This window comes from Tetrao urogallus (genome assembly GCF_951394365.1).
Source record: "Tetrao urogallus genome assembly, chromosome: 1".
Lineage (NCBI taxonomy): Eukaryota > Metazoa > Chordata > Aves > Galliformes > Phasianidae > Tetrao > Tetrao urogallus.
The window spans coordinates 67479405-67500001 of NC_136813.1; the positions used below are offsets into that span (position 1 = coordinate 67479405).

Sequence of the window (20597 nt, forward strand, 5' to 3'; positions counted from 1 at the left end):
TGCTGGAATGCACCACCTGCTGCCTCTCTGTCCTTTCATTCACTGTTTGGTCCCCACTGACATTCAGCAAAAGCTGAAGAACAGGAATGGGTGCTATTTTTTATTCTGCACGGAAGAATTCTGTTCCACATCTTTACTTCATCTACACCTCCATGTCAGCTGCCATTTCGACAGACTATCCTCTACTGCCATCTGTCACGTGGCAAGGAAATGTAACAGAATGTTGGTGGGAAAGATCAACTTCTGGTACCATACCACCAACATCCATTTCTGACATTGTGGGTCAACATAATAAAACAGGAGGCATTACTTTCAGAGCAGCACTTGTATTTCATCTGAGCCTCCAGATGCCATTTTCTTGGACAAAAATTATAGAGTATAAAAAAAGAATGGTCCAGATCCTTCCAATTGCTTCAAAATTTTCACTGCTAGTGGTTTTCAGGGTAAGAGCTAATAAGCAGGTAATCAGTAATTGATAATATTGAACGTGTAATTTTAAAATCAGGAAATCAAACTAAATATACTCTCATAACAAAGATAAGCCATCAAATAGCATCTGTCAGACTTGTTAACAGTCTCATTTGAAGAAGCTGGTTACTATATTGTATTGTTCTACATTATTTAGCCTCCATCTCTGTTGTCCGTGCAAATCTTCTCACACAGGATCCAGAGATAAGTAACATCCTTTTTCGTGTTGCCTTCTGGAAGTTTCTCCATAATTAAATTCAATGGAGATGGCTTTGTTTCCAGCCCTCAAACGTTTGTTTTGCAGGATATTCTTGCTTCTACAGTGACGCACAAGACAATTACATAAGAACAAGACTTGCTGCATCTTGCCTTTGTTTTCTCTGTTCAAGTCCACTATGAAGAACTGCTGTGAGGCAGAACCACTTCAAGGAAGAGTGAAGAAGTGTAGCAAAATGCTTTAAACTTAACCACTTACATTATTACTTTTTTTTTCTTTTTTTTTTTTCTTTTTTTTTAATGGGATTTACGCTGAGGAATATAAGATTAACAGTAAACAACATTCCATTAAAAACAAACCTATTTTTTCTTGAAAATTTCAGAAAACTAAGTAAAACGTGCATAAAAATGCAAATCTGTGAACTTTACTTTTGTACATTCCTCTAAAATATCACATAAAAAATTGTGAGAACAATCAGAAATATGTTTACTTGATGTATTTATTCCTGAGTAGTGGTATGCCCTTTCATAAAAATTAATGTCTATAATCACAACAACTATAAAGCTCAAAGCAAATCTTTCCTATACCCTAACAGTAACAGTGACTTATTCTGCCCTACAGTTGTTTTTCTTTTTTTTAAACTGTAGATAGAAAACTTTATTTCTTTGTGCACCATAATGGGAAGAGAGAAGTGTGTGTCTAGAAAACCTCAAATTAAGTACTACAGAATCATTTATGTGAAGTAATGTACATCAAGAACATGCAACTATTCAGGCTTCGTGCAGACAACAATTTATGTTATAATTTATTTCACAAATCATGTCTTCCATCCTTTAGGAACATCTTCACTTGTTTAAAAAAAACAAAAATTCTCTTCATTTTCATGATAATATACACATATATAGACTCACAAGGTTCACATGCAGAGATGTTGTATTGATCTAGACGTTTACTATACACAATAGTCTACAAAACAAAAATAGTCTATAAAACAAAATAACCATAATCAACTGGAGCGTGTAAGTGGATAGCTGGGGTGTGTTTTTTGTTGTTCTTTCTTTTGTTTTTAACAATATGTATTCAATATGTATTTTTACAGTGACAAAACCAATACTGTGCAAATGATTTTGTGGGAGGAATAGCATGCAGTTACAAAAAAAAAAAAAAAAAAAAAAAAGACTGCATGAAAAAGTCCTCACTCCATCCAACTGTGCTCTGTATTTTCTACTAGCTGTCATACATTTACATGCACAGTAATACTTCTTAAAATGTATTGAAACAAATTGACTCTTATAGATTCATCTTTCAGTTTGAAAGATAAACTTTCATTTGAACTATCATGTGATAGGACCGGTTACTCCTGACCTATCTTCAATCCACAGAAATCCAAATTAGGAATAACCACTAAGTGGCAGCATCTACATCTAAAAAGGAGGGAATAAAAATTAGTACAAAGATATCTTACTAAGAGAGGCTCCAACTTACATCAGAATTTGTTTTTTTTTTATGTCAATCTGTATAAATCTGTTAGCTCACTAGGAACTGAATTCAAGCAAATGTGCAGGTACTAAAACATTATGGATTTAAAAAAGAACTTTTAATTCCAAGGGTGAACAGGTGTATTTATTTCTGCCTAGCATTCTACTGTGCTGAGAAAACACAGCACCGGAAGCCTGTAGCACACAGGAAGCAACCTTTATGACCACTGTAACATGATTTAATCTGTCCCATCTGACTTTTATACACTAAGAGATATGTTAAAAGTAGCTCTCACAGTTCCTTTATTTCAAAACATTCCTTTAGACTTCCCCCACATGCTGTGGAAAAGCTCCCCCACACGAACTGTAGGAAAAGTAGCAGCTAATAGGTGAGTGAGAAGATGATTAACTATTTAACTCAACTAGAATCATCCATTTACCTCATCTAGAACAACTGGATAGGGTCTCTAAAGAGACAGCACTAGGTATGATATCAAACCTCACAAAGGCAAATTTTCTAACTTGACAGCTATTTATTTTTCCCTTATGTTCAATCTAATAACACTTTTTTCTCACTTTTTTTTTTTTTTAAAAACACGCGTAATTCTGGAAGAGTAGTTTGAACAGAGAGAACAGAGAAATAATAGAGAAAACTACACGTTGCCAAAATGTTTACATAATGCTAGTAAAAGGGATTACAGTACTGTAGAAATCAGTTAAATAAATTATTTTTGCTGAACCTGGCCCCTACATATTAGTTTCATTTTAACAACAAGGTTATGAAAACAGTGTCCAGCTTAAAAATATTACTACATCTCCAAAAATGTCTTTAAAAAGAAATCCGAAGGAAGCAGCAGTTACAAAGCATTTAGTAATTTAACTTGTCTAGAAGACTGTATCCTATTCAACGTATCAACACAGAGATCAAACATTCTCTCATCATTTTACACTACTGAAGTTTCTTTTTACAAAAGGACTAATGAAAACCCAAATACACAAATGTATGCATATAAAAATATTTTCCTACAGTTGCTCACCTGTGATACTGCTCCTAATTAAGCCTAAGGTGTTGCAGTGATTTCAAGAAAGCCCACTTTCTTTTTATTATGTGACTTGACATTTGTGAAATGCTTAGCTCTGAAATCAAACTTTTCCAACTCTAATTTTTGTATGTTAAACAGTAAAAGTGTACTTACCTATCCACCAATTTTTTAGCAAATCCAAAATCAGTAAGCTTGATATGTCCTTCTTTGTCTAGTAATATATTTTCAGGCTTTAAGTCTCTGTAAACTATTTCTTTGGAGTGCAGGTATTCTATTGCACAAATAATTTCTGTTGAATAAAACAGTCCTGTGCTGTTGTTGAAACGCCCCATGTTGCGCAGGTAACTAAAAAGTTCTCCTCCTGGTACATATTCCATTAACATGTATAAAAAACGTTCATCGTGGTAGGTCCAGAATCTGTAATAAAAAAATTATTTTACTGAATAAACAAATTATCTCAGTAATTTGCTTCAGAATTAAGTTTCTGTAAACTGAATTCTTTTGCCCCAAGTATGCAGATAATATACAAGGGTTGCTCTGAAAGTAATGCCTTCTGTTTTAACATGTTGGCCCATGACATCAGAGGTGGCTGTTGGTAGTATGGCAGTAGAGGCTGAACCTTTCCACCAGTATCCCATTAGAATTTGTTGTGTGAACAACGGCAGCAGGGAGGCAGTCTGACAAAACGGTGTCTCACATGCAAGTGTAGATGAGCAAAGGTGTGGAACTGAATTCCTCCATGCGGAAAAAATGGCACCCATTGATGCTCTTTACGAATGCTTACAAAGACCAAACAGTGGATGTGAGTACAGTGAGGTGGTGCATTCCAGCAGTAGCAACAGTGGGTCACTTCTGCTTGTACAGACTTTCATGAGCATGGCACGCAGGCTTTGGTTCACCACTGGTAAAAATGCACAGCTAATGGTAGCGACAATGTTGAAAAGTACTGTTCTGTAGCCGAGAATTTGCTCTATTAAGTAGTGTTACTGTGCTCTTTGTATCTGCTGTAGTTTCCATGGAAATGTACAGGAGGCATTACTTGTAGATCAACCTACCTATTTATGGTTACTACTGCGCAACCAGTAAAACCCAAAGAATCTAGGACTATCTAACAGCTGTTTAAGTAGTAGACTTAACATGAAAAGTAATAACAGATAGTTCAGAATGTGCACAGCAAACACTTTAAACAGGAAACTGATAGATTCCTTTGCCTTTTACAAAACAAGTATCTGCTAAGCACCTAATAACTGATTTCATATACTGCTAGTCTGCTAAGACCCAACAATTCTCACAGCTGTATTTTATTTAATCTAATACTGCCAAAGTAATGTGGGGGGAAGAGCATAAGCTGCTTTCATAAATATATTTTTGTCAATATATTCACAGAGAGGACACCAGAGTGCTCTCCTTCCCTTTGCTTATTCCTTCCTATATAAAAACATAGAACCTCAACAGAAATGAAGTTAGTAAATAAGCATAAGATCACAATGCTTTCTCTTCTATCTTTAACAAAAATAACAGAAAAGTAAAAAATACCAGCATTCTTTCATTTCTGTGTCTCAGTATTAACCTACTGAGAACCTTCTTTTGTTCAGATTGTTGTCTTTAAGAAATTTTATGAATTCTTTAAGAAATACTGTGATACATTCTCTCATTAAGTGCAATAAAGAACAGTCAAGGATGAAGAAAATAACTCCACATGGTTTGCAAATACTTTTATATAGAATACAGAATCTTCTGTCTCACATTCCCCTGAGCTAAGCTGTTTTTCTTCTACCCACATTAATGAAGTCATACACCACATATCCAAATGCAACATAATAATTAAAAAAAAAAAAAAAAAAAAAATCAGTATTTGATAATGCCTAGAAGAATATTTTACTATTTTTAAACAAACAAATATCCCTATTACAGTAACAGTAAAAAAAGAACACTGTATCTCCATGCACTCTGTTGGCAGAAGAATGAAAGTTATTTCAGCTTCTATTAACTCTCCTGTAGTATCAAAAAATCCAAAAGATCAAGTATTTTTTATTTGTTGGTTCCTAATCAAGCTAGTAAGTCTAGAAAGACAGATAAGCAAGAAAGATAAGAAAGATAAACAGCAAACCAAGTTTCCAAACCAAAGAATGACTTTTCCTCAATAAGATATTCTTTCTTGATACTGACAGGACAACCAAGAAAATAAGACTGCTGAGAGATTAGATTTATTAATTCTAGTTTTCTTGAAATGTCAAGATTCATGTTAAAATCACAGTACCATATGAACTGCTGAACCCACTGAATTATGATAATTCACTCAAATGTATCAATAAAGATTGACTATGAGTCTCCAATGAACAGCTCTCCAAGAACATAAGCATTTCCCCCCCCCAAAAAATGCTTAAGAGTACAGTAGATAATGAACTTCTCTGCTTGCAAACTGATAAAGATCCTCTGTCTATGTTCTTTCTTAAATGCAACAGGAAAAGGAAAAAAAAAAAATCTTGAAGGTTTTATATATGAGAAGATAGAGGAAGGATGATTGCCAGAAATAGATGATGTGCAGCAATACCTTTAAAAGTCTTCATCATAAAGTGCTACAAAAAATAGAATTAAGCTGCACTGGCACATAATCCTTGATTTGTAGCCAGAGGGTAATACTACCTGTGCTTAAGTTAGTGACACTAAATGGGAACATAATAAATAGATGAAAATAATACGTTTGAAAGGATCTGAAACAGAACTATACAAAATATTATTCTTTTTTCTGATCAGTGCTAGTAAAAAAAATAATAATAATGGAAGAAACATGTGTATCAAGAAAGAAAGTAGGAGGCTTGGAACAGCCCTTTGTCAAGAAGTTAGTGCTCGTTGTCCATAAATGCTTGTTTAACCTAAAGCACACAAATATAATATTTAAACACAACTTAAAATTTAACTAATTCATTTCAGATGGGTTGCTTTAAATCTCTTTTGCCAAGGGACACAGACCAAAAAAAAAAAAAAAAAAAAAAAAAGCACAGTTCATGCAGCATCACACACAGCACGTCCACAGGAGAAAAAAAAAAAAAAAAGGAAGAGAGCTGAAAGACATGACAAACTGTTGCCTTACACACAAGTGAACTTCTATTTGACTTGCATTCCTTTCTTGAAGCTTACAACCTTACATTTTGGAAACAGGACAGGAATGAAATCCAAGAAAACTTGTCCATTTGCATTTCTGACCACTGCTTCTCTGGGATCATCAATCCTCATGATCCTGTCTGACTTTTCAGTCAAGTTTTCCTGTTCCCACACTTGTAAATCTGTGCTTCTAGAGCTGTGCAGCATTTTTCCCTTTCTCTTTCTTAAACAGAATTTATACATGTACATAAGTCTACATGTAAAATCCTGTTCCTCCTGTTCTGCCCATACTTTAACCAGTTTAACCAGATGCATTGTCAGCCTCTCCAACTCGCTTTCCTATATGCATATCAAATACTACATACCCAAGAACTCACTTCACTGATATTAGCACATATGCAGCGTTTGTGAACACTGGCTAGAACTAATAGCATCACCATGCTGGAAACAGCAATAGCTCACAAGGGAAAAAGACTCCTCCTGCAGGGTTTTTTTCCACACAAGAGCATAATTAGCATGCTTTCGCGCCTTCTCTCTTCGATGCCTTCTCAGCCTTGAAGGAAGCTGCACTCCCTCTGCTTAGAGATTAACTAAACCTAACGTTGTCTCACGTTAGTAGAAGAGGTTAAGGCAGATAAACGCAAAACAAATCTTGGTCAATGGCCCTGTACCCATTTTTGAGAAAATGTAAATGTAAATTAAGTGTACAATTACCCAGAAGTTTAGTTATCCATTGAAAAAAGACTGAATAGAGAAGCGTGCTCCTTTCTCTCATTAATGAAAGAGATCAATAAAATTATTAGACCTGAACTAAAAAAAAAAAGTATTCTCTATTAACTACTTAATTTGTAGTAGTACTAGAATTACACCTCAAATATGGGAATAACAAAACATATGAAGTGCTGCTATGACCTCAACAATGAAAATTCAGAAAGTTCAGAAATGTTTTCAAAAGATATAATGAAATCTAACTGTATTTTCATCAATATACTGACAGAAAATATATACACAGAAATTGTTTTTTTCACCATTCTAACATTACAGTTCTCAATTTGATAAGCTAAGGTTAACTTTTCTTCAATTATAATTTTTTCCTCCCTTAAGAAAATCTCTACTGTAATTTGAAAAAAAGAAACTACTACAGAGACAGCATAAAAATAAAACTTCTAATAAATTATTGCTTAAATGTTTAAATGTGATACTTAAGTTTATATTCTTGATTCTTCCATACTACTTTAGTTTGAAGTCCTACTTTAGATTACTGAACAGAAATTAAACATTTGGTGTTTGTTAAGTATACAAGAGCTTGCAATAAGACACTAAAACACTTAGCTTTAAATGCATTAGTTTAAGTGCAAAGTGAGAAAATCAATACAACTTACAATCTGATCAAAAATGGGTGATTGACCTCTTTCAAAACTGACTTTTCATTGTGCACGTGCTGCTCTTGCTTCAGTCGAATGACATCTGGAATGCTCATTACTTTCAGTGCAAAGTAATGTTTTCCCATTTTTTCCTTCACCAGGTGAACACGTCCAAATGTACCTGTGCCTGAAAAATTGAAGAAAGAAAACCATCAACTTATGAAGGGAAAAAGAAAAAAGAAAAAAAAAAAAAAAAAGAAGCCAAGACAATTTGCTGGGTTTAAAAACATAGGATCTCAATTTCTTTTTTTTATTTTTTCCTCCCCATCAATATCACATTATATTAGGTGTTCCCGCACATCATCTTTGGGGGGAGGGTAAGGGAAAAATTTGTCATATTTCAGTGATACTGTTTTAATGAAAATAACAATATTGGGATATTGTCACTCTTCGGATAAATACTAGAAGCATTCCTTGCCAAGAAGAGAATTGGTCCTGAGAAAGACTAAAGAAGATCTACAAAAAAAATTGATGTGTAATACAGAAAATTCAAATGTAACCAAAAGAAATGAAACATGCAAAACTGTTGTCAAGTACAGAAGAAAGGCAGGAAAATATTCTCTTAAATTTCAGACATCAATTTTAGTTCAGATTGGAAGCAGAAGCTGATGTCAATTACATATATACATGATGTATTACATAAAGGGAAAAAATCACCACTAAGGAGGAATTGTAACAGGCTTAACATTTACTCAATAAAAATAACAATTTAACTTCCATGGCTTATTTATTAAAGCCAGATAGCTAAATTAGTGCTTAAAATGTAGGAACTCAAAACACAGAAGAATATACAAGATAGATAACAAAACAAACCATACAAAATATTAATCTACCAAGGCTTCAGTGACTGAAAACAGCTGTCAGCAAATATTCAGGCAAGGAGATTATTCCCTTACATATCTAGAGACCAGCCAAATGATTCAGTACACGATGGGAAAAAAAGCTTAAAAGTTGTTCACTTATAAATACCAATAAGATCTCCTTGCAGTGCCACACTGCTGTATTGACTGCAGTAGAAGATTTCACACACTTTTTTTTTTTTTTTTTTTTTTAGTTAATGCATTCCTTTCTCAATTCCTTCTTAAAAATATAAAAGGCAAATAAAATCCAGTCAAAAACATACTATGTTTTTAATAGTGCACTATGTTTTTCTCATCAGACAAAATAGCAATTATTAAAGTTCCCTTTAAATGCTTTGCACTCCAGATAATTATACAGAACTGAACTGAGTATTATTTCAGAGAAAGCAGAGTTAAAAGTATTACGTTTAGCCACACTTCTATTTGTGAGCAGTACAGCGTTACACATCTCAAGATGAACTCCCATTTCAGCTCTCTGGGTGGCTGGTTGCTCATTGTTTTATTTTCATTAAACAATGTCATGTAGGTTCCTCTAGAATGGTGCAGCACATTTTTAATCCTTTTCTCTGACAGAAGTACTTCCCACGAAATGAGACACACTTGGCATTCAAGTCAACTGTCTCGATTTATAAAGGGCCACCTCTTTCTTCAGAAGTCCCTTCCAAGGTTGCCTGAATTTTGTACTTCTGTTCACAATCACTGCCTCGCACACACAGTAGGAAGGCAGCCCAGTGACCTGTTGCAGAGTTATGAGCTGGTACGTCAGCTGACTGCAGAGCGGGTTGATGATCACCCTCTCCTACAACAAAACTCCTTATGACATGTAGTGGGGTGAAAAGGATGAATATGTATGTGGAAAGGGGAAGGATGGAAGAAAAAAAAAAAAAAAAAAAGTCTACATTACAGAAACAAGAAAAAAAGGGGAAAAAGAGGAAAAAAAAAAAAAAAAAAAGAAGAGCTTTTGCACATAGCAAATTCAGGAAACTTATTGTTTGTTTCGTTGTCTCCTTCCCCACCCTCCAATGTTTGTTTTCATCATGTGTACTTCCTTAGAACATTTACATTTTATTTAACGCTTTTTTTTCCTTTTCAGTCACTTGTATTTTTGTTTAAGAGCACAGCGTTTACTAAAACCAGAACAAAATACACAAACGAGGAACTAACAACTTCAGCAATTCAGTTTTACAAAAACACACAATTCCACTACCAATATAGCTTTCAAAACCAGCTTTCAAGATAAAATTTCTCACTACACAAACTCACCAAGGGTTACAGTCATCCAAAAGATTATAATCAAAGCTCCTTTAAAAAAACAAAAACAGAAAACAAACACCCAAAACAGAAAGAACTAACAAACACAGATTCCCACCTGTCCTCAATTACAACTCCTTAACCACAAAAACTGTAAACAGGTCTCAGACAGTGCTTGCTGTTATATCAAAATAAGATACCAGGTTACTCTGGAAAATTTATCATGCAATTAAATCCCTTAGCAATGCAGTCACATTGCATGACTGTAACTGTAAACAATCTCATTTTCATGTGGATGAACCTATGCAGGAAACTAAACAAAAAAATAACACCGTAAAAAAAAAACAAACAGAACATCCAAGCACAGCCATCTGTCCAGACCTAAATACTTATTATTTACATCTTTGTTGGACACATACATGAAAATAAATACCTTTGCTCATTTCAGAATTAGGAGCTGAAATGCAAGTTGAAGTATCTTGAAAAAGACTGTCAAGAATAAATACAGTTATATTACGCATCAAAACTAAAAATGGTCTTAAAAATTAAAGACTTCCAAATGCTGTCTTGGGGGAAGTAACAGTAGCTACTGCATGAGAAAATGCAGTTTTCATATATGTTTTGGTACCTGTTTCAATAGACATCTTGCACAAACATATTCAGGAGGAAAGCCAGAGGTTTTTAATGCCCTCCTGTTTCATGATTTCATGTATGCCCAAGAAACTTTTATTTTAGAATGTTTTATTCTCACTCTGCTATTGGTCTAACATTAAAAACAATTGTGCTTACAAATAATGATATCGTTATGTTCCACTATTTTTACAGCAGGATCTGCAAGAGACTTATTTAACTTTGGAAATACGGTCTCTTTCAAAGCCCTCCTGCCAGGAGCTGTAGAGCCCGGCATGCAGTAACAGATGAGTGGCAAAACCTCATCCAGAGAGCCTGGGGGTAAAGCAGGAGGCCACACAGGTGAGCAAGAGCCTACAACCTCCCAAACCAGACTCATTCTTAGACTGGCTGCATGAAGCATCTTTAGCCTGACTCCAAGCCATTATGGAAATCAAGACGGCAATCCAGAACCCCTCTAACTCACAGACCAATACGTCCACCAACATCTGTTTTTATATATCTCTTCTTGTGATATGAATTTTCTCCCATTCAGATCTTCTGAGAAGATTTGTTACACCTACATCAGTTGTTAGTGATAGTATCCAGACACAACCAGCACTCTTCCAGCGCTTTTGACAAACAATATACACACTCAAAACCCAAAAGAAGAACAATAGTGATGTCCTGCAATTTAAACTGAGGACTGCTTACACACTAAGTTCTTTACTCAAACTATTCTTCTTGGAGAATAAAAGGGTAAACGATGCTATGGTTTTTGTTTTTTCCAAGCAAAAAACCAGTAATTAATAAGAATCAAAGGACACAAGAATTTGCAGAAATTCAAAGAAAAGAGCAGTATAAATGTACAGAAATGTAATTTCATTTCTGCTTTTACACACTACCACAAGCACATTCATGGCAAAAAACCTTACAGACTGAAGCAGTGAAGTGGCTGTGGGTAAAATGGAGGCTCAGTGGCATGGTTACTTGTCTTGTGTCAAACAACCACTGCCTCCTGCCCTCCAGGAAGGAGACACTAAGGTCATGGAACAACTTCTATTAATGCTTGTGCAATTTTTTTTGTCCTGATTTCCTCAAAGCTCAGGTATTTGAACAGACTAAATTTCACCTTCTGTGATAGATAAGAAAACACCCCTTAGAACTACATTGTAATATTCAGACATTGAACACCTTACATACAGCTAGGAAAGGAAATATTTGGACAATATTCTAACTTTTACTTAGTGTTCAGTTCAAAACAAGAGAATTTCACAAACTGCACCATTCTAGATGAGACCCCATCTCCCCTTGAAGGCACGTAGCAAACAGGTTTCTGTCCACCAGTAACAAAAGCAGCGTAGAATGCTTGTGCTATCTGCAGTATGCAACACAATTCCAAAATTTTCAGGTTGAAAGGAATAAACAGAACAACCATGCAAAATGCTAACCACTAATCCAGTATAATCTGTTTACAACAGAAACAATACACTTTTTGGATCCTCTTTGCAAATTTAATGTGATTGCAGAACTTGAAGGAATGTCAACAGTCTTCTCAAGTAAGTAACCTTCTCTTGTTAAACACACAAAAAGGGAGGAGGGCAAATACATCTAGGGACCAGCTTGGCCTGGGTATCAAACACAAAATGAGCGTTCTCAGTCACATAAAACAAGCTGGACTCCCTAACATTTCCCACAAGAACAAACATGGCAAAATCCAAGATTTTGTTCTTTAAAATCTGGTAGAAAACAACAGCAAAGGTGGGAATTTTTCTGATTCAATCTCAGGTACTTCTGATGATTGGAAAACCAATCCTGCTACTTTAGATCAACTGATATAACAGAGTGACTAATCATGCACAGACTATTTTGTTATTGATGTGTATGACTGATTTAAAGCTCAGTTTGCCTCTTTGTTTGCCCCCATTAATTAGGCCCAACTGTTCCAACTTCCCACTCTTTCAATCCCCAGTTCTTTCTTAAAAATAAGTTTGCCCTGCTCAGATAGATACCATCTGTTTTAACAAAGAATAAATTAGGTCAAGTGAGCTACTCAACCCTGAGGGCTGTTTTCTGAGTCCCAAAGGGGCTAGTCCTGATTTCCACAGATGCCTACGGAAACCATCAGATGCATTTGTTGTTTACAGTTATTACAGTTATGATAAACATTTCATACCATGCCATGTATTAGTCTTTGGTGGTAGCTACAAACAAGGCAGACAATTCTGCTGAATTTCAGACATAAAGTAGACAAACTGTATTAGATCACAATCTTATTACGTGGTGTCAAATCTGTCTGCTCCTTAATCTGTCTTCTCTTCAACAGTCTAGCAATATGTGTCTTAAAAGGCAGAGAGGGCTTTCATTATTCTTGACAAAGAAGGGGAAGAAGGGACATAGCATCGAGAGGAGCCTGCCCAAGCTTACCAGAAGATTAAATATTATAGAGAAAGAAGAGGAAATCATACAGCAAAAGCAACTCTGGACAACAGGTAAGTAACACAAAATAACACAAGACAAGCTTGGACATCAGAGTAGTTTTCTTCAAGTTTTTCCAACACACAGAGTAGCATCAAGTCAAAATGGCTTGCAACATGCCTACAGTCTTCATATCATACCATGAAACAAGTGTGGGCTGCTGTTCATAACCACTACCTCTATACCTCAAGCTTCCCACAGAGTTCTGACTTACATCTAAAAACACAACAGAGATATAAAGAAATTTAGAGGTTTAACATGCTGCCTATTGCTTTATGTCACATTATTAAGTGACTGTTATGTAATACCTTTTGCAAAGCTTTTATATATCCTTCAGTTATCAAGTGTCTAAGAGCTTAACAGCATAGAAAGTGGGACTAAAATGCCTCATACATTTTCCCACATGCAGCTTTGCCAGAGTTCTATGACTTTGTTCATTCATCCACTGTATTACTCCTCAGTTTCCACTAGGAACTAGTAGATCAACAACATATTTTCTATTTAGCAACAATCTGAAATACCAGACAAAAAAAAACCTGCTCTATAGATTCCGAGTGAGATAATCAGTTTTTGCAGGATAGAATACTACTTGCCCCAGGAATACCACTATAATTGGTGTTCCAGTGTGATCTTTTCTTACTTCTATTTTGGATTTTAGATTCATCCCTTTGCCAAGCCACTTTTCAACTCAAAGCTCAATATCATCAATTCTTTATCTCAAGTTGAAAAGAAAACAATGCGTGTTCTTGACTCAAAAGATTCACAGTCCTGCTTGTCCTGACAAAAAAAAAAAAAAAAAAAAAAAAAAAAAAGTAATGCCCACTTATTTCCTGCTTCCAAATTTCAAAGTTCCTGAATATGTGTCACTTCTTTCTATGTACAAAGAGAGTCTACAACAACACAATACTAAAATTGTGCATAACACTACAGAACTTGGCTTAGCCTATTTTCAATTTTTCACAAAATTTGATATGCCAGAGAAGAATACTAAGCAATTATGTCTGTAATTCCTGGTGCTGAATCACGCATTTAATTCTTTTTGAATTAAGAATGGTCAGGAATCACCATGCGAATTAAAACATACCAGTCAAGCTTCCTGTTTTTCCACACAGTTCCGAGCCAGGTTCTTGATTTCAAGAACAAATCAACAGAACAACCATGGCAGGAGTTATTTTCTAATTCCAGATAAATTGTTTTGATCACAATCTGATGGGTATCTATGAAAACACTGTAAATATCTGAATGTTTTTAAACTAAATTATCAGAAGCTTTGGAGATTTCTTCTTTCCCTTTAATGTGTATGAGCCCCTGCTAATTCAGAACAGAATTATAGAATATTCTTAGTTGGAAGGAACCCACAAAGACCATGAAGTCCAATTCCTGGCTCCACACAGAACCACACAAAATTCAAACCCTATGTCTGTGAGCAATGTACAGATATTTGCGTGACCTTGACGAACGTGGGCCTGGCAAAGAGTGGGGTCAGGACCCTGAACTTTGGAAGAGCGAACTTTAAGCTCTTCAATGGATTGTTGGCCAAGATCCCTGGGATGCTGTCCTTAAAAACAATGATGTTGAGGAGAGCTGGCTACTCTTCAAGGATGTCTTTCTGAGCACACAAGAACTCTCCATCTGTCTGAACAAGAAAGCGGGCAGAGGAGGTAGAAAACCAGCATGGCTCGGCAAGGACCTCCTAGGCACGCTGAGGGCGAAGAAAGGTGTGTACAAGCTCTGAAAACAAGGGCGTGTCACCTGGGAAGAATACAGGGATGCCATCCGGACTTGCAGACGTGGGATCAGGAAAGCCAAGGTGCAGGCAGAACTGAACTTGGCGAGGGCTGTGAAAAACAAAAGGAAGACATTCTACAGGTACATGGGCCAGAAGAGACAGGCCACAAAATGATTCTAGTATTTCTCACGTCCCTGAGCCCTGCATCCCTAAACCTCTAGGTGGGGACCGGGACAGTAAATCCCCCCCCACTGTAAGGGCAGAGACTGCCTCATCAGACTGAATGTGTACAAGTGTATGGGGATGGATGGCATGCAACCCAGGGTTGTGAAGGAGCTGGCTGAGGTGTTTGCCGAGCCGCTCTCCATAACACTTGAAAAGTCGTGGCTATCAGGTGAGGTCCCAGATGACTGGAGGAAGGGTCACATCATTCCCATTTACAAGAAAGGGGCCAAGGAGGACCCGGGAAACTACAGGCTGGTGAGTCTCACCTCTGTGCCTGGGAAGATCATGGAACAGATCCTCCTGGACGATATGCTTGATCACATGAGGAATGAGTGTGTGATCCAAGACAGCCAGCACGGCTTCACCAGGGGAAGGTCATGCTTAACCAATCTGGTGGCCTTCTGTGATGGAGTAACAGCATTGGTGGACAAGGGAAAGGCAACTGATGTCATTTACCTGGACTTGAGCAAGGCCTTTGACATGGTTCCCCACCACATCCTCATCTCCAAATTGGAGGGATGTGGATTTGATGGGTGGACCACTCGATGGATAAGAAACTGATTGAAAGGTTTCAGACAGAGGGTGGTCGTCAATGGTTCTGTGCCCCCAGGGGTCTGTGTTGGGACCGGTGTTCTTTAAAATCTTTATCATTGACATCGATGATGGAGTCGAGTACACCCTCAGCAAATTTGCCGATGACACCAAGCTGAGTGGTGAGGTTGACACAGTGGAAGGAAGGGATGCCATTCACAGGGACCTCAACAGACTTGAAAGGTGGGGCTAGGTGAACCTGATGAGGTTCAACACAGCAAAGTGCAAGGTTTTGCACTTGGGCCAGAGGAATCCTAGGTATCCATACAGACTGGAAGGATCAGTCCTTGAGAGCAGACCTGTGGAGAAGGACCTGGGGGTCCTGGTGGATGAAAAGCTTAACATGAGCCAGCAGTGTGCTCTTGCAGCTTGGAAAGCAAAAGTAACCTGGGCTACACCAGAAGAGGGGTGGCCAGCAGAGACAGGGAAGTGATTGCCCCCCTCTACTCTGCCCTTGTGAGGCCCCATCTGGAGTACTGTGTCCAGGTCTGGAGCCCCCAGTACAAAACAGACAGGGAGCTGTTGGAGAGGGTCCAGAGGAGGGCCACAAAGATGATCAGGGGACTGGAGCACCTCCCCTATGAGGACAGGCTGAGGGAGCTGGGCTTGTTCAGCCTGGAAAAAAGAAGGCTGCGGGGTGACCTCATTGCAGCCTTTCAGTACCTAAAGGGAGCCTACAAACAGGAGGGGAATCAACTCTTTGAAAGGGTAGATAACAGCGGGACAAGGGGAAATGGCTTCAAGTTGAGGGAGGGAAGATTTAAGTTGGATGCCAGGGGGAAGTTCTTTACTATGAGAGTGGTGAAGTGCTGGAACAGGCTGCCCAGAGAGGTTGTGGATGCCCTGACCCTGGAGGTGTTCAAAGCCAGATTGGATGGGGCCCTGGGCAGCCTGGTCTAATATTAAATGTGGAGGTTGGTGGCCCTGCCTGTGGCAGGGGGGCTGGAGATTCGTGATCCTTGAGGTCCCTTCCAACCTGGGCCATTCTGTGACTCTGTGACTCCATGAACTCCGGCACTCAGAGCCATGCCCACTGCCTTGGGCAGCCTATTCCATGCCTACTGCTTTCTGGTGCAAACCCTTTCTAACTAATGGAAGCTGTCATCATCTTGAACATTTAAAACAGCACCCATGTAGAAGATACAGCATAGTTCAGGTATTTAATTGCTTCAGTAGCTTTTGTTCTGTCAATTGTTGTAGTTGAATCTATTAGCTTTAGTATGTTGACGGTAAACTACTTTATGTACAGAAGAATAATTGATCCCACAAAGAAACAGAAAACCATTAAATAAAGCTGACCAATCTAAAGAAAATGGCTGTGCCCCAGAATGTGTTTTCACCTCATAAAATCCTGGTGACAGAAGAAAAAAATAAAGGCTTATAGAATCACAGAATTGCTCAGGTTGGAAAAGACCTCAAAGATCATCAATTCCAACCGCAGCCTAACCAAACTCCCCTAACTCAACAACCCTCTGCTAAATCATGTCCCTGAGCACCACATCCAAATGGTTTTTAAACACATCCAGGGATGGTGACTCAACCACCTCCCTGGGGAGCCTATTCCAGTGCTTAACAACCCTTTCTGTAAATACGTTTTTCCTGATATCCAACCTAAACTTACTCTGGTGCAACTTAAGGCCATTTCCCCTTGTCCTGTCACCAGTGAGACTAGCCCTGCTCTCGCTGTAAGCGCCTTTCAGATACTGGAAGAGAGCAATAAGGTTTCCCCTCAGCCTTCTTTTCCCCAGACTAAGCAGTCCCAGATCCTTCAGTAGCTCCTTATAGGGCATATCCTCCATGCCCTTCACAAGCCTTGTTGCCCGACTATGAATACAATGATGAATATAAATATGAACACAATAACCCAAGAAGGATTTGAAGAGTCACTTCGTTCTACAGAAATTTAAGTTGCGTGGCATCTGATAAATATCAGAAATACATGAAACACCTCATGTCCAAATTTTTGAAGCATCATCATCTAAATTATGAAAAACTAAATACTAGTACTTAATATCTAACACCTGCTTAGCCACTTTCCTTTTCAGCCCCAAATACATGCCCCTACAACCTTCTTTGGATGTCTAGGATTTTTTTTTCTTTAAATATATATATTTAAATGTAATCAGCGTATTTTGGTCTACCCCACAATTGATTTTTTCTCCCCAGAAGAACTACTTGGTGCAAGTCATTCCCACATTAATTCAAAGTAGGTATCAGGCTTAATATCCTTCACTGTGTCCTTCTAAAAATCAAATGGAAAAAATCTTTCAGAAGTACAGAGGTTTAGTATTGCTAAGTGAATGTAATAAAAGCCACATTCTTTGTACTTGACCAGCACTGGACAGAAGCCTCTGAGGGACTGTTACCTCTTGTAATAGTCACTTCAATTACATTTCACTTCAATCTTCATGCAAAATAGTGCTAAAGGAGAAGAAAATCAAGGGGGACATTTCACATAGTATATAAAATCTGTATTTTAAAAGATTTTTTAAAAATATCTATCTACTGTTTACTGTGGTATTTCTCGAATGTTTTTAAAGCATAACATTGAAGAATAAATTCTGCCGAACTCTGTAGACAAATCAGTAACTTTTGTCCAATTTAAATTATTTAAATTATTAGTATTTCCATTGAAATTTTCAAGAAATCACTAAATAGCAAAATACAAGGTTGAAGATACGATAAGATATCCTATGCTGTATGTTACTACGGAATTAAGCATAGAAAATCTACTTCAGAAACACACTTGCAGGTGTATATGTTTAAATACAAGCAAAACTGAGAAACTCAGACTTAACCAAAAAAGCCAGGTTGAAGTCAAGACACATTAATATTCAGAAAGAAAATCCTACCAAAGTAGCACCAAAAATAATAAAGTTCACAGTCAGTACCCACATTTGGCACTCAAAAAAAAAAAAATTAATTAAAGATAAACCTTTTTTTCCTGTCCTTTTTGGAACTAATCCATGATGTCAAAAAAATACTGAAGACAAAGCCTGGACAGTGTCAAAAATGATAAATTGGAGTTCTTCCTTTCAAAAATATGAGTTTACCACAGTGGAACATATAGACCTGTATTATCTCTGTGAGGCTGGACACCACAGGGTATGATGGATGTGTCCTCAAAGGCTGTCACACTTCTTGCCCTGCTGCCATGCATGGTGAGAACTTATTAAAAGACTTTCCACAATGCAAAGAAACAGTTGCAGTAACACTGCAGGCTAACCTTGTAGAAGAAGCATCTTTGTACCATAAACACAAACTGACAAGATTCTCTCCATCTTATAAGCGTATGATCAACATTTTCCTCACACACCTTGAGCTGAAATTACTTCACCTCATTACAGAATAAGCTTGCCTTTAAAGAAACGAGGTAAACCACCTTCCCAAGAGGCAAAAAAGGCACTTCTGTACTGAATCGAGCAGTTACACCCATTCATTTTGTGAACCCAAAGTATCTATTTTTCTCTGCTGATTCTGAAATGGTTCTACATACATAGGTTTGACAATCACACTGCAGAGGTTACATTCAGATACATTAAACTTCCTGATTTCGTTACCAGACTCAAAGTTACCTGGCCCAGCGTGCGCACATAGAATTTCAACACAGAGGAACAATATTGACACAGTACATGCTAATTTGTATAAGGAAAAAAAAACATCTGAGAATTTAAAAGAAAATCATTAGCAGCCCACTAAATTCTTCATATTTGTCATCAAAACTATGCCAAATTATACCTATACAATTTTTCTTTGTAAGAAAGAGTTCAATGAAAAACTCAGTATAAGCTAGCATTGTACATTTGCAGCCCTAAAGGCCAACCTTACCTTGGGCTGCCTCAAAAGAAAAAAGCATGATTAACACACTGAGGGAGGTGACTCTCTCCTTCTGCTTTCTTCTAATGAGATCCCACCTCTTTTCAACTCTAGAACCCACAGCACACAAGAAACACAAGGAGCTCTGAAAATGGATCCATAGCAGGGCCACAAAGATGACCAAAAGGGCTGATCTAGTAGGTGTCCCTGCCCACGGCAGTGGGGTTTGAACTAAATGATTTTAAGGTCTCTTCGAATCCAAACCGTTCTCTGATTCTACAACCTTCAACAGTGTCAAAAGGAAAACAAAACAAACAACACAATCTCATGAATGTGCTATTAAAAAGAAAAAAAGTCAATTTGTTCATCTACCATTTTTTAAAATAATGATGCTGTTAATAAGCAGGTATTAAACACAAGAAAGAAATACAGTTTTTCCAATTAATAAAAGCAAAATCATGCCTCAAAATCATGCCTAATTTGCAAGACTTTATTTACAGATACACTCTACAATTTTATACAAGCTATTGAAGCTTATGTAGCATAGAAGTCTTCAAAGGTAATTGAAATTATTTTAATGTTTACCTTACTCTTCAGCTGTTATGCAGGCAAAAACAGAAAAGGATTTCTGATGCAATAAAGCATTCTTCAAAAAAACTTTAGCTCGATCTTTATTCTGAACAGGATATACTGAAGATTTTCATACTATCATATTATCATACTATCATATTTTCATATTATCATACGCACAAAGGACTCAGTGTTGTAACTGGAGCAAACAAATGCCCTTCTGGAAATGACCAAAATGACTTATTATCTATAAGCTATAATCAGTACATTGGGCCACTGGGACTCTATATTTCATTTTCTATAAATTAAGTTTTACACAATAAATCAAGTAGTGGGTCAAAAAGAATCTTCTCCTAAATGACTATTTCAGTATTCAGTCTGGAACACTCACTGGTTTATTCTGAGGTAAGGGTTAATAAGATAACCGACAATTCACAAGTGGAACAATATTGCTCAAAGGGAAGGCTTTGTTTATATTCCTAAAACAGTATCAACTGATACTCCTGAGAGACTACAGAAAGATGCATTAGGCGTCTAGAGTTTACTTCACATGGTCATTACCTTTCCACATTCACTCATACTATACCATACAGAAAATAATGTAACATTGTCCAAAGCAAGGAGATGAAATCACTGTTGTTTGGCACTAGAATGAACATAATATTCTCCATATAAAGAGCTATTATGCAAAGAAAGAGGAAATAAATCTAGAATATCCAAATAATGTTCTATC

General features: G+C 37.0%; 1 protein-coding gene across 1 annotated transcript in view; it reads right to left on the reverse strand.

Moving 5' to 3' along the window:
• Nucleotides 1–20597, reverse strand: part of PRKX (protein kinase cAMP-dependent X-linked catalytic subunit) — a gene marked incomplete at both ends in the record, with an annotated part of 51010 nt that overhangs the window by 14698 nt on the left and 15715 nt on the right. The window contains 2 exons of the mRNA XM_079537644.1: nt 3360–3623; nt 7694–7862. Of these exons, the coding sequence (XP_079393770.1) occupies nt 3360–3623; nt 7694–7862 (433 nt within the window). The remainder of the gene's footprint in view (nt 1–3359; nt 3624–7693; nt 7863–20597) is intronic.